The 17,894-nt window shown below is 38.5% G+C and overlaps 1 protein-coding gene across 2 annotated transcripts in view; it reads right to left on the bottom strand.

Annotated features, from left to right (window-relative positions):
- Window positions 1–17,894, bottom strand: part of LOC149238718 (amino-terminal glutamine amidohydrolase) — a 328,784-nt gene that overhangs the window by 265,503 nt on the left and 45,387 nt on the right. For both annotated transcript variants that reach the window (XM_089367029.1, XM_089367030.1), the window contains exon 2: window positions 228–333. In XM_089367029.1, coding sequence (XP_089223155.1) covers window positions 228–333 — 106 coding nt within the window. The remainder of the gene's footprint in view (window positions 1–227; window positions 334–17,894) is intronic.

A 17,894-nucleotide genomic window follows, 5' to 3' on the forward strand; every position in this document is an offset into this window, starting at 1 on the left:
CCATTTCTGCAAACTTTTCCTACACCACATTTTAGTGTAACAGTATCAGAACATGAGTGACTATTTCAAAGAAGCATAAAAGCTTGACGTGAAATAAATGGATTTTCATTAGCTGCACAGATCAGTCCAATATGCACAACACAGTAACAAATTAACTTTATAGTAACTAATTCCAGACAGGTCAAACAATGGAAATAGACATAAAACAACTAAAGCTTTATAATTGCCTGTCTATTTTCATTGGAGATGAAGACAACAAAAAGATTGGACCCTTCTTGATCTGCAACCCGAGCACTGCGTAACTTTTTGCAAAGCATGTAAACGTTTTCCTCACTACATCAAAGCAAAAGTAAAAGCTGATGTCACAATGTTGAGAAATCATCAAACACTCAAAATTGGTCTGAAAACTAGTACTCGATTCAATAAAAATTAATATGTATAAGCAGCTTTGCTTCACAAAATTAAAATGCCTGCTCTGGAAAGGTCCCCAAAACACCTATCAAGCATTATATAAAACAGAATGGAAAAACAGGAAGGCACAGTATCATCAGAATAATTAATAAATTGACAGCATAACCTTATAATTCTATCTGAATGCAGCATACGTTCAAAAAAGTGTCAGGTTTACCACAGAAGCCAGTCATGATAAGAAATACAGCTGATTCCCTCTGAAATCAATCTGAGCACATTTGGATTGAACAATGAATAATAAAAAACCTTTTGACTAAAACTGGAAACAAAGATGATATGAAAGTATGACCAAGGCCAAAGAGAAATCATTTGAAGGTAGAATCTAGGAATTTGCTGCATTCCTAAATATCTGATGGGACACATTCAAATAAACTGGAAATAATAAAACAGAAACAGAAACAGTTGTGACACTTACACATCCAAGGGTTGGATAGGACCTGCTAATACGGATAAATGGAGGAAGAGATCTTCATGAATAACAGCCAAAATTGGCTGTTATAACTTATGTTCATAAAGACAATCAGAAACATAAGATAAGAGGGAACCCCTATTTATAACGATAAAATGTATAAGCCCTTATCCTAAATTTATGTCACGGGTCTAGACCAATATTATATAAAAATGGCCTTTGTACATATATGATCTTAATTCAAAGATATTACCAATGTGGTGATTGGATCCACAACATGTCCTCCCCTATAAACCCTTAACCTAAACTTATGTTATGTGTCTAGGCCTCTATTATATAAAGATGGTCTTTGTACACATATTCACAGACACTACCTATGTCGTGACTGGTTACACAGCATGTCCTCCCCATTTTCCCGTGTTTGCCTCTGGTATTCTGGTTCGAGGTGGCTCTTCAAGCAAGTGGAGGGAAACTAGGCTATTTCATGACCTTAGACCCTCTTCAAACAGGCGGTGGGCTTCGATCTTGATCAAGGTCGATCTCAGAGAGGATCATTTCGAGGAAATTGATCTGATTTGCAGCAATTTTGCATGGACCCAGAAGGTAGATTACTAGAAGATCTTGTTATGTTGTTTTAAATGTCAGTAAGTCGGCCATCTTCATAGTCAGTGTACAAAGGTGACTGCTCCTTTTCAACGGGAAGAAAAAGGAATAGGTGAAAGTCAAAAAGGAGTACATTTCAACTGAGGTACATGCGGTTTTGACTGACAAGAAGGACGGTATGGAGGCTTCTTCTCCAACTCATGCAGTCATCTCTAAAAAGAAGCCACATTTGGCTAGTAAGTATTTGACTCCCTTGATTGTTTCTCCTGTTATTTCTGCGGATGGGGAAGCATATAGCATGCTGAGGCAAACCCCTCAATGACCTACCCAGATACCCAAGTCTCCTAAAGGTCAAAGCACGCCTATTCCTCGCTCACAGGCTTTTTTCCTTGATGTTGGCATTTCAGGTGTTTGTTCTAGCTTGTCATACATTTTGGATAAGGATGAAGTCTTTAAGGTCATTTATGCTCTTAGGTCCATGGTTAACTCAAAGAAGGATCGCTCGTCTAAGGGTGCTCTGGCACTCGATGCCCCTCTAGCCAAACTTATAGGCCAAAAATCTCACCTTCTTAAAGCTCAATTGAAAGCAATGATGGAAATCAAAAAGCGGTAACAATCCACCATCTCTACAGCCCTTGAAGCAGGGAAAGCCCTATCCTTCTTGGCGTCATGATCATTCTTTCATTTAATGCTTGCAGGGCGAGGGTACCCAAAAACAATTAGCCCGAAAAGGCTTATTCGAAGCCATAATCCAAATACTAATTTTCTATGGGAGACAATGACCTAAGGCGAGAAGTCTATTTCTTTACTTGGACCAAGGCTAAAAGACTGATCCTTCGCTTCTTTGGATGCAAACTATATGTCAAGTGGATTGGTTATGGGATGGGGCATGACTTACTCTACTTTGTCATCCTCAGTTGCTCAACCCCCTATCTTTTGTTGCAATGGAACAAAAAAGCGCAAGTTTTCATTTCAATATACTAAATGTAAATGGGATACTCAAAGAGGGGGCCTTTCTAGGAACAATTGGATGGTTCGTGTAATACCCCTACCCGACCCTGTGATGTAAATATATTTACATGCAATTAATAGGTTGGTGAGCCAATGTTTATTTTGAGGGCTCTTGTACCCATGTAAATATGTTTATACATTTTTTAGGCCAGCGTGCCTGAGAATATACGCATTTAAAGGTTGTGAGGCTAAGGAGCCTAGAGTTGTAATTATGATGTAACTTTGTGTATATATATATATATATATAAGCTGACTGCAGACCAAATCCAGGGAAAAAAGTATGGGGGTTGCGAAACTCCATGGAAAAAGGGCAACAGTTCTGATGTGATGATGTTTTGGTGAAAAAGCACTAGATCCCATGTGGCTTTAGAAGATGCCATGTGGCAAGAGAAAACAATGCATATAAAAGTGAATTATTTTTCCCGCAAAGGCAGTTGGTCAGTGAGTTGTTGGTTATGAAGAAAGAATGCATCCTAATGTGAGCCCTAAAGGCTCTAGTTTAAAGCTTGGGAGTGGAATTAGTGGATTCACTATGGCAGCCATGGGGTTCTAGCGGAACTTGGTTTGGTGACCGGTTGGTGACAATGTTATCAGAACTAGACCGGTCATCGAACCGGTAGACCCCCCTGGACCAGGAGCCGGTCAGAGCTGGACAAAAATTGGTAAAAAAATGGACCAAAAAAAGGGTCAACCAAAAACACATAGAATATTCCAATTTTAAAGAAAACCACATATATTCAAGTGCATCCATATGAATCCAAACCATTTATAAACAAATAAGCAAAAGTTCTCATTTATAGAGCATGTAATGGTGGACATAACCTATATAACACCAAGTGTGCATCCATATGAATCCAAACCATTTATAAACAAATAAGCAAAAGTTCTCATTTATAGAGCATGTAATGGTGGACATAACCTATATAACACCAAGTGCAATCCATATTTGAACCGAACATACATCAAAAAGCAAGACCTAGACGGCCCCCAGCATCCAAAAACAATCATGCTACAACGAACACCTACATATCATCAAAATCTTTGCCTATATTGGGATCTTTTTCATCAATATCACCCTCTAAGCATTAAAATAAGATAAAAAAATGCTTGGCATGTCAATTCAAAATTTTGTTTGAGTGATGGGTATGTTTTAGTATGATCATGATAAAGGACTTCCACAAACAATGCCACTAACATCAAGGTACATAGAGGGATTGGTGCTCTTGATTAAATGCCAATTCAGTGTTACTTGGGAGTGGGAGCGAAAATGGGGAGCAGGAGCGAAAGTGGGAGCAAGAGCGACATTTTCAGAAACTCCCGATTTGGGAGCGAATCCCGGAACAATTTTTTAAAAATATATATATATATATATTTTATATTTTTTATATTTTGATACATATATGTCAACAAAAACATGTAGAATGATGAATTAGATATAAAAAAACATAATAAAAAAAAACATAGATTGATCATTGAACCATATCACATCAATCATCTAGAAGTTATAATCTTCATCAACCACGTCCACAAATTAGTAACATACATATTACAACATATTGAGTCTCGTGAATCATGATTCATCAAATTCAATCTTAAAGTTTCAACTTCAAGCTTTCAAAATTGAAAATTCAATATATAACATTTATCATCATTGATCACCAAAGTTGTGCTTGTAAGCTAAGTTTAACCATTACAAGAAATAATATCTAAGTTTCTAACTGTTAACATGAAATGAAATGTTATAAAATGAATTATGAAATGAAATGAAACAACTTTAGTCTTTCACGAAGCATCATATTCATAATTCAGAATCATTACCAATGAGTTATAATTGCCAACTTCAAACTTCAAACTTTCATTGTCACAGTCATATATTGTTTACAAAAAATATCATTATCATATGAAAGAGTCAAGAGTTAAGAGTTAAGGACTTAAGACTCAACAGTTATGAAAACTAATAGAAACTAGAAAAGACAAGTAAATTGTAAATCTATTATCTACTATTGCATGTGGCCCTTGCCACGAGAGTCTACTGTATGAGCAGGTCATGGTGGTCTTCTAGGAGTCTCCCGCACAGACCGACGACCAGAACTAGAAGGCACATGCCCTCCACGTGAGGGTGTAGATGGAGGTGGCGACAGCAAAGGAACAAGACTCGGAACTTGAGCACTACTACTGGATGGTGGAGGTGGCATAGTTGTTGCTTCATCTTCCTCCCTTATAAGTTCCTCTTCCAGTTCTTCAAGATGTATAGTGCCATCCTCCAAATTTTTTCCTCTAGGTGGTTGTCCCAAATTTTATATGTTGGATCCTCATAAGCCCGATCACAGTAATGACTCAACAACCTCAAGTTGTAGTCCACATAAACCAAGCTTTCTGCCCAACTTTCATTGAGTCTGTTTCTTTTCACATTATGTATGAAGTTGTAGGTGCTCCAACACCTTTCTGCAGAAAAAGTATTTACAACCTGTGATAGAAATTTTTTTGCCAATTTTGGCAAAAGTCCATGGCCGCCATATGCTTCCCACCATGTGAGAGCATCAAATCTGTCTTTGTCTTCCATTGCATGGAAGATACCAAACAAACCAATGCCACTGAAGTATCTGCCTATTTCAAGGCGCACACTAGCACATTCCTCCCTGTCAGGTATCAACTTTTCTAATGCATCCAAATATCCTCTAGATACCTCTTCATCTAAATGGGGTTTAGTCCTAACCCCACCCCTCGTGCAGGTTGGCCCAACCAAGATGTAGAGTAGTATTTTGGCGTAAGGATATACGCCAAGCAATGTAGTGGAAGATTAAGTTTATTCCACCGTACACACACACAATCGTGAATCAGTTTGTACAAGTCGGGATCATTGTTATGAACAATATCTTTTATTTTCCCCAACATGGTATCCATCTGCTCATACACCTCGCTAATCACTTGTTTATCTGTATCTGCGAACCGAATCATGTGATAAATGGGCTTGGTGAAATCCAATACTTGCCTCACACTTGCCCAAAACATACCATCAAGAGTGGCCTCCTCCACTAGTTCAAAACCTCGCCTGTCAGCTGCATTTGTAGCCCTTTCCTTTAATACCTGCCAGTGTGGATTTGATACCATGCTAGCCAATGACTCTCTTACCTTCAAAAGGCACCTGAAGGTGAGATAATAGCTACCAAATCTAGTCCTCGCAATCTTCAACTCCAATCTTGAGTGACTGCGGAAAAGGCCATGGGTATTGCTATGATTTGTAATAAATTTTATCATTTGTTTGCCTTTCTTGTACAAATCACCAATCCATTTGTATTGTTCATTTTTGTTCTTAACAACATCATGCATCAAACTGTTCAATGTGTGAACCAAATACCCAAACCAAAATATGTTGGGGTATTTATCCTCAATAATTGCTCCTGTTGACTTACAATTAGGAGCATTATCAGTGATGACTTGGATGACATTGTATGGCCCAATACGGTCAATTGTTTCAAGTAATGCTTCTGCAATGTTGATGTCGGTCTTGAACTTGTCTGAGTAATCATATGCATTTAGAAAGATGGCACCACTAACAGACACAGCAAGAACACTTATCAATGGCTTGCCTTTTACATTTGTCCATCCATCAGATACAATGGACACACCATGGTCAGTCCAAGAACTTGTCATTCTATTCAAAGAATGTGATATTTTTGCTTTTTCATGATCAAGTCCGACGGTTCTTGCCTTGTCATACCTAGGGCTCTTGTATCCTTTAGGGGCATCATTTATGGTAGAAACCATTTCGTGCCAATAAGGTGAGCGAAGAACATTGAATGGTATCCCACATGCATAGAGAAACCTGTAAACTTTTGAATCCACATCATTCCTACACCCTTCATCAAGGAAATCTGATATGGTTCTACGCCTTAAAGCTGGCGACCCTATGCCTTCATATCCACTGCCTTGGGAGGATGTTGAAAGAGTTCTTTGTGCTTGTGATTGTGAGCTTGGTTCAAAGAAACCCCTTGATTTTTTAGATTTGTATTGGGCTTCCTCCTCTTCCCTTATGTATTTGGCTCTATGTGCTGCTGACACACCTACACAAGTTTTGATTCCTATTTGTTTATCTCCACCCATGGCCTTTTCCCGCAAAGGTGTTTTCTGGCACAGGTGTATGAACCTATGTAATTATTGTTGCAATGGGGGCAATGAAATTTAGTGGTTCCACCCCCTTTCCCTGCGTCAGGCCTATTAACATATTTCCACAATGGGGTTTGGTCTTGTTTAGTTTTTTCAACTGTTGAATCATGATCATGGTAAGCAGGCTTGTAATAAGACCTCTTATCTTTTATATCAAATATCTTAGAATTACACTCTGAGTAATCATAAGCTTTGGTGAGTGGGATGGACAATTTTCTCCTTAAGAGTAAATGGATGACAGGGTAAGAGTTAAAGATGCTGAAGTTGGATTAGTTCCTGTTTTGATATTGATAACCCTTTTGTGACCAATTTGAAAACATAAAATGATTTGCAATACTTCTAAACTTTGAGAAGCGTTCACAAAAATTGAAGTGTGGTTTCAGAATGCAAAAATTGAAGTGTGGTTTAAGACTTCTATTATTTTAAAAGCAAATATCAACACTACTTCTTTTGAGCAACTTTTAAATACAACAAAGGTCAATGGAAGATACCTTACAACTTTATTTTCTAATGGTCCTACAAACTACAAAATTCCACTAAACCAAAAAGGAGAAGGGGTTACCTCCTCAATTGAAGAATTTTTTTAAGATAAGGCCATTAACAGGGAGAAAATCTCTCAAACCTGATAAATCTTGTAATATGAAGGTCGAATGGCCTATCTTCTCACAGATCTGAAATGGCCCAAGCCACATCTTCTGGAACTTGGTGTGTTTTCCCTTATCTTCATGGGCTTTGTCCCATTTCAGAAATAAATCACCGACTTGAAATTGTTTTGAACCGAATGAATCTGAATCAAAGGATGACTTGATAATTTGCTGATGTTTTGCATGAATAACCTTGGCTTTTTCTCTTTCCTCTTCTAATTTTAGAATTTGGTCATGTCTAAGTTGAATAGAAGAAGAAGGGCTTTCCTCAATAAACTGAACTAGGGCTAGAGAAGGAAGGAGAAGATTTGTTGGTAGCACTGCTTCTTTTCCATATACGAGATTGAACGGAGAAGAACCTATGGAAGCCTTCTGCGTTATCCTATCAGCCCATAGTGCAAATATTAAGGATTTGTGCCATTTTTTATGATTCTGTTCGATAGTCCGCTTAATAATTTAATCAGATTTTTATTTGTGGATTCTGCTAAACCATTACCCTGGGATAGTAATTAGCAGAATATTTCAATTTAAATCCTCTTTTAATAGCGAAATCAAACATAGCATTGACTGAGAAGTAAGATGCATTATCAAAAACAAGATCATTTGGGACACCAAACCTGGTAATGATGATTGATCTATGAATTCTATAATTGCCTCAGAATTTGTTGTCTTTAAAGGAATTGCTTCAACCCACTTAGTAAAATAATCGGTGGCGGTAAGGATATACGTATGCTGTTTGGAAGAATGTGGAGTAATTTCTCCAATGATGTCCAATCCCCATTGCTCAAATGGTTGTTCAATGTTGACTGGTTGCAAAGGGAAAGTTGGCTTTCTTCGTCTTCCACTAGAACTTTGACAATTTCGGCATTTCCTTACATATTCATGAGCATCTCTAAACAGAGTGGGCCAATAATATCCAGCATGAATGATTTTGTGGGCTGTTGTGTCAGCGCCAAAATGTCCTCCTGCTGGTCCATCATGTAATTCCTGCAAAACCTTTTGTGCTTCAGGTTTTTCTAGGCATCTTAATAAGATTGAATCATAATTTTGCCTAAAAAGCACATCATCAATAATTGTGAAATTTTTTGCTTTTAATCTAATGGCCCTTTTGTTTTTGTAAGACAGGTTAGGAGGTGCATATCTATTTTTCAAATAAAAGATCAGGTCAGCATATTGTGATTCAGAATCAATAATACTTATCTGGTTGATCGCTTCGGTTTGATCTGTATCACCTGATTCTTGAATGTTGGATGCTCCTACCAATAACCTGCAAAAACCTTGGCCTCTAACAATCTTTGCTGGTTTAATTTCCAAGTCATATTCTTGAAGTGTTGTAACCCAATTTGCCCTTTTTTCACCTAATTCCCTTTGGATTAATAGTTGCCTTACTGCAGGGAAAGTAACTATAACTTTTGTATGGGCTTTTAAAAGGAAGGGTCTGTAATGTTTGACAGTTTTATATACAGCAAAGGCTTGTTTTTCTACTTCGGAGTAATTCAGTTCAGCACCCTGAAGATTTGAACTATAGAATGAAATGGGTGCTTCCAAGTTGTGATTGTTAATTTGTGTGAGTACCGCTGCATAAGACAAATCGGATGCAATAGTATACAATGTGAAATGATTAGAAAAATTATGAGTATTTAAAGCGGGGGCATTGATTATTGATTGTTTGATTAAATCAAACGCTTCCTTTTCTGCTGATCCCCATCTAAAGACTGAATTTTTCTTAATCATAGTTTGAAGTGGCAAAATGATTTGAGAAAAGTATGGAACAAATCTTTTGACAAAATTGATTTGGCCTAGAAATGACTGCATGGATTTTTTATTATGAGGGAAAGGGATTTCAGAGACTTCTTTAATCCTATCCAGATCAATATAAATGCCATCTTTAGAAACAATAAAGCCTAAGAGCTTTCCTTGGTCAAGAGCGAAGAAGGATTTTTTGGGATTAAGTGAAATACCGTACCTTTTGCAGCGTTGAAAGATTTGATTTAAATCATGCAAATGATTGGATTTCTTTTTAGAAAATATAGTAATATCGTCTAAGTAGACAACTACTGTTTTGCTAATCAATCCTTTGAAAGCTATATCCATCGCTCTTTGGAACGTGGCTCCTGCATTAATAAGTCCGAAAGGCATTTTCTGATAAGCATAAGTTCCCCATTTTGTTCTGAATGTGGTTTTGAGTCGGTCATCAGGATGGACCAAAACTTGGTTATATCCTGAAAAACCGTCTAAAAAGGACATCAACTCAGAGCCTGCCACTGATTGGAGTATCTGCTCCATAGTAGGTAATGGGAAATTATCTTTTAGGCTTGCCTTATTCAGATTTCTGAAATCTATACAAATCCTGATGTCGCCATTTTTCTTTCTGACAGGCACCATATTGGAGACCCAGTTTGAGTGCCGAATGGGAAAAATAATCTTAGCTTTCAAGAGTTTATTGAGTTCCGATTTTATTTGACTCTCTAAGTTCGGATGTATTTTTCTCAACTTTTGTTGAATTGGTTTATGTTCGGGAAGCATTGGAATGGTATGCTGGATGATGGATGTATCGTATGTCTTTAAATCGTCATATTTCCAAGCAAAAACATGTTTATTTTTCCGTAACAGTCTAATGAATGCTTCCTTTTCTTCCACAGAAAGTCCTAATCCTAAATTAATGTTTTGAGGATTTTGCTCAGTGCCAAGGTTTATCAATTCAAACCTTAAGGTGGAACTTTGGAGCTTTGTATTGGTCACAGGTTTAAACCTGTCTTTAATATCATAAAGATCCTCAAGCTTCACCACAGGCTTTGGTATTGAGTTTTCCTTGTGTTTTCCTCTCATTTGAAAGTCATGCTCGCTTTCCTCAATGATTTGATCATCATAGGACTTTTCGGAAGTTAAAAATTGTAAAATGTCTTCATTGTGATTGAATACTCTCCAATTAGTGACATTGTCAGGAATTGATGGCCTAAAAAGTAATTCTACTGAAAATCTATCTGGGCTATAATCTTCGGAAGGTAGGAGCTTGGAAGCAACATTGGCTAGCAAGTCGGCTGCTGAATTTTGAGACCTGGGGATGGAAGAAATATTGAATGCCGAAAAGTGGGAGGTGAGTTCCTGTACCAGCAACTGATAATGTTTGAGATGGCTAGAAAGACAATGAATTGTATTCCTCACCTGTTTAATAATAATTTCGGAATCTCCAAACACTTTCAAATATTGAACCTTGAGGCCAATCGCTTTATATAGTCCTTGGACTAAAGCTTCATACTCAGCTGTATTATTCGTGCATTCAAACTCCAACCTGCAGGACAGCATTGTTTTTTCTCCCTGAGGGCTAACCAAAATACATCATGCTCCCGAACCTTCGCTAGACTTAGACCCATCGAAATATAGTGACCAAAATAAAGAAGTATTAACAATTTTATTTACAGTTTCCTCAGTATCATTAAAACATCTTGACCTATCTGTTTGTGAATAATTTTCGATCTGAGATGTAGAATTGTTTACTGAGAAAGGAGATGATTGGGTAGTGAAGTTGCCAAAGAATGACTCAGATGAATAATTCCCCAAAATGTTGTTATTAAATGCTATTGGTTGATTTTCTTGTTCAAATTCTGTAACTGTATGGGTCATGTGTTTCTCCCGATCGATTTTTATTTGATTTGGCTTTCCCTTGTAGGGAAGCCACATATGGGACCAATCGGTAGAAATATACCCATGGAGTTTTTCAGACCAATCCCTACTCAAGATCAAACCATAAAATTCAGGTATATCGGCGATTAAGATATCAATTCTTTGAACTACTCTAGGATCAGCTGATAGCCTGATAGTTACTGAGTTGATTTCCCCTAAAACCTGGACTTTAGTCCTGTCCAACTGCACAATATGAATAGCGGACTTTTGGGGTTCAATGTTCAGTTTGGAACAAACTGAAGCTAGCATTATATTAAAGGATGCCCCTGAGTCAATCAAACAGTTGTGCAGGTTTCTATTGTAGATCTCATAGGTTAGAAGGAAAGGTGGAGTATGAGAATTTGATCTATCTCCAATCAAAACTGCATCAGTAGCTTCGACCATACCAGAAGGTGGTTGACCTGAATCATTTGCAGCTTTAGCACTGGGAAGGGGTGAAGAAGGAACAGCATTCAATTCTTTGAGAAGCAATTTTTGCTGATGTTTCAATTTACTAAGTTCAAACATGGTAATGTTTGCCTTAGTCTTTTTCATGTCATCAACAATATTGTAATCCATTGAATCGGATACTACCAATGTCTTAGATGTTGAAGGAATATTTGAGGTTGAAGGTTGGTTTTGCGGAACTGTTGCAAGTGGCTTCTTTGGGGGTACCTTTTCCTTTGTTGTAGTAGCACCTGCACTCCTTTTCTTTGAAGTTGTCTGAACAGGTTCGAGTACTTTTACTCCTAGTAGTGACAGGAAACGCTTCTTCTTCATTTTCTGTATCGGAGGTAGGCAATATAAAATCCCACATTCCATGACATTCAACAACTTCCTCTTCATTATCAATTGGTGAGTCTGTTTCTTCTTCTCCTTCTTCAGGATCTGAATCTGCATTAGATATAACATTCGGTGGTTTTGATTCAGTTTTCTTGTAATTCTTAAAGGGCCTTTTGGTTGAGGTTTCAGCTACTTGTTTTTTGATTTCAACCATTTCATTTGACATAGTCTTGAGGACCTTTTGTAGACTATCCATGTCATATGGATCTTTAGGGGTTTTCTTCTTTGAATCATCTTTAAAAGAAACTTTTTTGGTTTTTCTATCTTCAAGAGCAGCTTTCTTCTCTAGAGCATTAATACGTTTCTCCACAACAAGTGCTTCTTTCATGTTTTCAGCTAAAGTTGGTTTTCCAGCCCTGTCTACAATAATAGCTATATTGGCAGGTAGGGCAGTTATATACCACTCGCTTCTGATTTGATCACTTGGTTTGGAGGCCGTTGGGATTTTATTCAAGAGTTTATTGAATCGCGCATTAAATTTTTTAATCGGTTCCCTATGCTCTATCCTAAGATTGGAGAGATCATTTATTAATGTAGCTAAAGACCTATCATCACCATACTTAGTAAGAAACTGTTCTTGGCAAGTCGTCCAACTGGTAATGGAACCAGAAGGCAAGGAAAAATACCAGGATCCTGCTGATCCTTGCAAAGTATAAGGGAAAATCCTAACGACAACATCTTGCTCTGTTACTCCCTTCAAATTAACTGCTAACATGAAGTTATTAATATGTTCCTCAGCTTGTGTTCCATCATCTGGATTAAACTTGGGTAGCCATTTCTCAGGAGCATCACGTAATGCATGCAATGGTGCAGGCATGTTGACTGCACCAGGCCTAGTCCATGGATTTGCCATTGTAACCGTAGTAGTGGATGATACTACTGTTGAAATTCCAGATGTTTGGGAAGGAGTTGATATTGAGGATTGCGCAGGTTGTGATGTTGAAGTTGTTAATCCCTGATGAAAAACAATGTTGAATGAGGGAGTGGATGGTTGACTTCGCACTGGGGAAGATGAGATGGAGGATGTGGATGAAAGTGCTTCACTGTCAGATCCTTCAGTGTTTTTCTTCGCCTTTTTCCTTTTAGGTAAAGGGAACTCAGTAGGTTCAATACCGAGCTTTCCACTCTGAAGTCTGATGAGAGGGTGAGGTAAATTGAATTGCGAAGTCAAACTGCTTTGAGATACCTCAGATTTCTGTGGTGATATCGAGAAGCTCTGAAGTTTATGGATGAGAGACTGAACTTCAGGAGATTCATGACTTAATTGTTCTGGAGTATTGTGGGTTTGAGCGTGGTAGTTGATTCCTCTTCTTGTTTGGATACTGGAGAACTAGCATGCAATTGGGAAGTACGAGGTGATGTGGAGGGAGAATTACTCTTAGAATGGTCTGTAGATTTGGGTTTGCTTGCCATTCACAGTTGAGGCCCTCCTTCTAGCACCAAAAATGTTGACGCCCCGAAAATCGTTGTATCAACATTGGGGGATAACCACCCGGTCCAGACCTTAATACAGCTCCTTCTCCGTTTGGAATGGTGGCTCCGACTGGATATAATGGGACCAGTTTCCAATAATGAATAAAAGGGGTGGATGAACGATTGATTTTATAATCTAACGATAGGTGAATAATTTAATCTATCAGCAAAAATAAAAGAACTACTACTAATCCCGGGAACTATTATTCTTTGAAATGTAGCGCTTAATGATCTTTATTTATTGACAGGCATATAGATGACTCTATCTAATAAACATAGACATTTATTCATTCAATGATTACTTTGTTTAAATAGTTAAACAAAGTGATTAACACAATATTGCTACACTTATCATTTATATTATCGATACATATATGATCAAAAGAAAAGCATGCTGTAAACATCCAATAGTGGAAGGAATAAAGAATGCTGTTAAAAACACATGCATATATCTGATAATAGCAAAAGCGATCAAACAACAATTCATATAAAAAGAATGAACTCAGACACAGATAATAGTACCATATGAGCTGCTAATCACTCCCAATATCAATCGCTATTTGGAATTCTTCTTCCGACTCAGAAATACTTTCAAACAAAGACAGTAGTGCACATCCGCATAAAAGCTTCGTTGTCAAAATCAGAATGATTGGCCCAGTTTTATAAAAGAATATGCCTGAAGTACAGTAGTGCAACTTCAGGTTTTAAGTCATATACAAAACTTACGACCCTTTCTAAATACATGAAAGGGTCTATAAATACTTGATTAAGCTAACTACCTATGAAACTAAAATCCTACTTAATTGGTATAACTTGATTCTGAATATCTCCTTCACGGCAATCTGGCAGTCGGCGGCATGAATCATCATTTAGGTTGTTTGCCTTTAGACCTGAGCTGGCATATCGCAAGCATTGGTTCCACTTCTGGTGGTCTGTTGAGACGAGAATTGAGTTGGGCAGCATAGGTGGCATCCTGTATATCGGGAATGATATACCCGATTACATCTGTGAGGCATTTGAGGGCGGCTCTCTGGCTGTATGGTTTGACTAAGAACAACCAATAGGTGTCCCATGTCAAACTGTTAATTCCTGTGATTAATCTCCCATTTTTCTCTAGTTCCGGATAACATGACTGCTCCAATGTTTTAGCCGCTGTCAATTTACCTGGGGTACATTGAGAAATCATGTTAGACAAGTAGAGAGTATCATTAACAAATTCAACCAAATTACTTGTGGTTAATTTGCATCTTGAAACTGCTCTCTCTGCTTTCATTAACTGGGACTGCCATTCCGTAAATAATATCTCCTTATGTGATTCTAGGATTTTTGGCAAATTAGCCGCCTGTCCCTCATCGGTGTCTTGCCACTCAAGAAAATTAGTGTTTCATCGACTTGATCCAAGTCTGTTCTAGCTTTTTCCGATTTTTCACCTATTGATGCCGTTAAGTCGCATAAAGGTTCCGCCTGGGCGATTTGTTGACATAAAAGCTTTATCTGTGTTATCAATGCCTTGTTTATCTGTAATACCTCTGCTCTGAATTCAGCTGGCTGTGGAAGATTCTTTGTTTTCTCTAGCTGGGCTGATAGTTGAGCAATTTGCTCATCTTTCGACTTCAGCATTTGTTCATTCACTGCTTTTAGTTGTGCCAATGCCTCAGACAGCTCTTTCTGCTTTTGAGCTGCACTGTAATCAATCCTCTATTTCTCTTCCTGCAATTGTTTATTCAATTGATTATTTATTTGTTGCTGTGTAAACAATTGTCGTTCTGCTTGCTCTGCCTTCTGTTGTGCCTCCGATAGTTGTGCTTGTAGTGAAAATATCCCCTGGTCTTTTCCTTTTAATAAATTACTCACCTCTGATGCCTTGTCTATTGTAGCTGTCGAATAGGCTCCAGCATATTGGGATAGTTTTGTTAGGTCATCAGAGGGATCAAATTCCTCTTTCCAAACCACGTTGCCCGTCACTGTTTGTTCAGGGAATAGGGAAGGTTGATCAGTCCTTCTCCTTTTCCGCTGTCGTTTTACTACAGCCTTGTGTTTTGGGCTGTAAAAGACATCTAAGGGAGGAATTTCTTCTACTTGCAAAATAATCTGATCGGAGGGATCCTTAGGGATTATCTCTACTTCTTTAGAACTGGGTAGGCCGCTGGCTACACTTGGAACCTGTTTTGAAGTTGTCTCTTGTGTGTCAACCGCTTTTGATGTTTCGGCTTCCTTCGAGCACTCAAGATTGCTGATGATTGAGTCGAATTGCTGCCATTCCTGGAGCAATTTCGGGTCAATCTGGGCATCTACATTCACCTCTGTGCTGCTCTGTTCCTGCTCTTTTGTCTGGGTTTCCTCTTGTTTTTTCATATGCACTTCCTCCTGTTCTTTTGATGTAACAGGAGGTTCCTTAGTGAGTCGCTGCTCAGGCTCGCTTGATTCTGTCGTTGGGGTTGTTGCTAACAGATCTAGAGGCAGAGTTTGCAACCTCTGTTCTCTAAGTCTGTTAAATTCAACTAACCCGTCATCCTTATATTCCATTCTGGCCAGCGATTTAACTTGGGACATTGACTCGGCTGAGGAGAACAGGTCATCGAACATATCTTCTTTATGATCAAACTTTGTCAATTTTGCCTGTTCAAGTGCATTATAGGCGACTTTGTTTGGATCAAATCGCCTATTAGGAAGAGTTGCTAGACTTAATGCCTTTATTTTTTCAGCTTCTTTCTCTGCATGTTTAAAGTCATGCAGAGCGTAGACACTGCATCTTAGAGGAAAAGAGGGCCAAACCTGCTTCTTTTTGTTCTTTAGAGTTTGTGTAACTCCTTCGGATGTAATCTGATAGGCTATCTCCCTAGCCAACAGTTTATCAGGTATGTACAAAGGGAGGACATGAGGTTTGGCTTGGCTGCCGAAAATTCTTACATAGGTAAATTTTTCCTCTCCGAACCATCATCTTCCTATGGATGTCAAATCAACTCCTGCTTGGGAGGAAATCTTAGGAGCAGGTTTATCAAAAATAGAGTAGTGAATGGGTAACATAAAACCATTGCAAACTTGATATAAATGGTGCTTATAGTAAGTTTTCCACAACTTCTAATGGTATATATGAATGGGCATGGGGTCTTGTGGAGTCCACCTCCATCCAAGCACAGGAAATTCAGAATTAAAACACAGGGTGTCCAAGATATAAGCACTATAGTAGAATGGGGGAATAAACCTTTCAGTGATGCGGGTTTTGCTTCTAAAATCAAGAACTGCGGTTGCTAGCTTATCCGACAGTACAGTTGCCCAATCCATTATTTCACTATTACATGCTGCCTCCATCAAAGGAACCATTTCTATAGTGAAATTTGCAGAATCATGTAACCCCCACAATCTACACATCATTATCCCGACATAACAATAAGGAGAACACAGAGAATCAACAGAGTACTTACCCGAAGACTCATGCTTGTGTTTTGCTGGATTTTGCCTCCAATCTCGAATGGGTTCGGATTCAATTTCGTTCTCTTTTCTGAATTTCTCCAGGAATGCCTTATTGTACTTCTTCTCCGGTACAGGCAAATGATACATTTGCCTCAAATCATTAGGTTGAAATGAACCGAAGATTCTCCCATCCATGGTGCAAAAGGTTCTGTTTGTGATTGGGATTTCTTCAATTGCCCACCTCACTACATCCGTATATGGGAGAATTTGTTCCCGGGCTGCTATCCGATGAAGGAAAGAGTCGGCTAAATCCTTTAGAGTAGCATCAGATTTTCGAGTCGTATTTGTTGTGGCTTGTACTGCTGTCACCTCGGGTTCTTCGGCCTCAATCAAATTATAGGTACTTTGCCAAGTAGTTTTGCCGAGTCCTAGACATGTAGTGTCGGATATCAATCCTTTTCTTTTAGTTCCTAGATCAGCGATGAGTTGTCCTGTGGCTGGCGAAGCGGAGGCTATTGCAGTCTTCTTAGCCTTCTTCCCCATTCTACTTGAATCTACTGCTTCGGAAGAGCTCTGCACGGGAGTGAAAATGAACGTAACACAGAGAATTGGTAGCGCAACCCAAATATGAGCGAGATATATTAATCAATGCATGATGAAGGGTTAACTTAAAGTGGCCGTGGATACAATCTGTGAAAAGATTTTTTAGACTTACTATTTCATTAAATGGCCGTTAAAACCTGTCAATCCTTCAATTGCCCATCATATCGTTTATTGGCCGAATGATTCATTTAAGCGTGTCTTGGATGTTTTGGCGGTTGAGCGCAAGTGAATCGCTATTGGGAAGATAAGGCCTTTAATACGAATTAACCGTAATATCCCTGCTTTATCAATTTTTTTGAAATTCGCGCTTTTAGCTTTATCGCAATCGGCCGTCGGGGAAAACTTAAATCGTTATATTGGTTCCTTTTGGAATCCCCGATTGCCGATAGCGATATCGCCAATTCGCATCGGGAGTATTAACTGAGAACTTTGAAAAGCATGCATGGTACATCTCCGATCGCCGATAGCGATATCGCATCGCATCGGAGCGAAAGGGACTTTTGTTATGATAACTCGTTATTGTCGATATCCGATAGCCTTTTGCGTGTTGTCGCATCGGAGAAAACCAATGGGTCTTTAAGTTATGCCTCCTT

The sequence above is a fragment of the Pinus tabuliformis genome, chromosome 8 (assembly GCF_031772625.1).
Source record: "Pinus tabuliformis cultivar Carrire ecotype Pingquan chromosome 8, CPIR1, whole genome shotgun sequence".
NCBI classification, from domain to species: Eukaryota; Viridiplantae; Streptophyta; class Pinopsida; order Pinales; family Pinaceae; genus Pinus; species Pinus tabuliformis.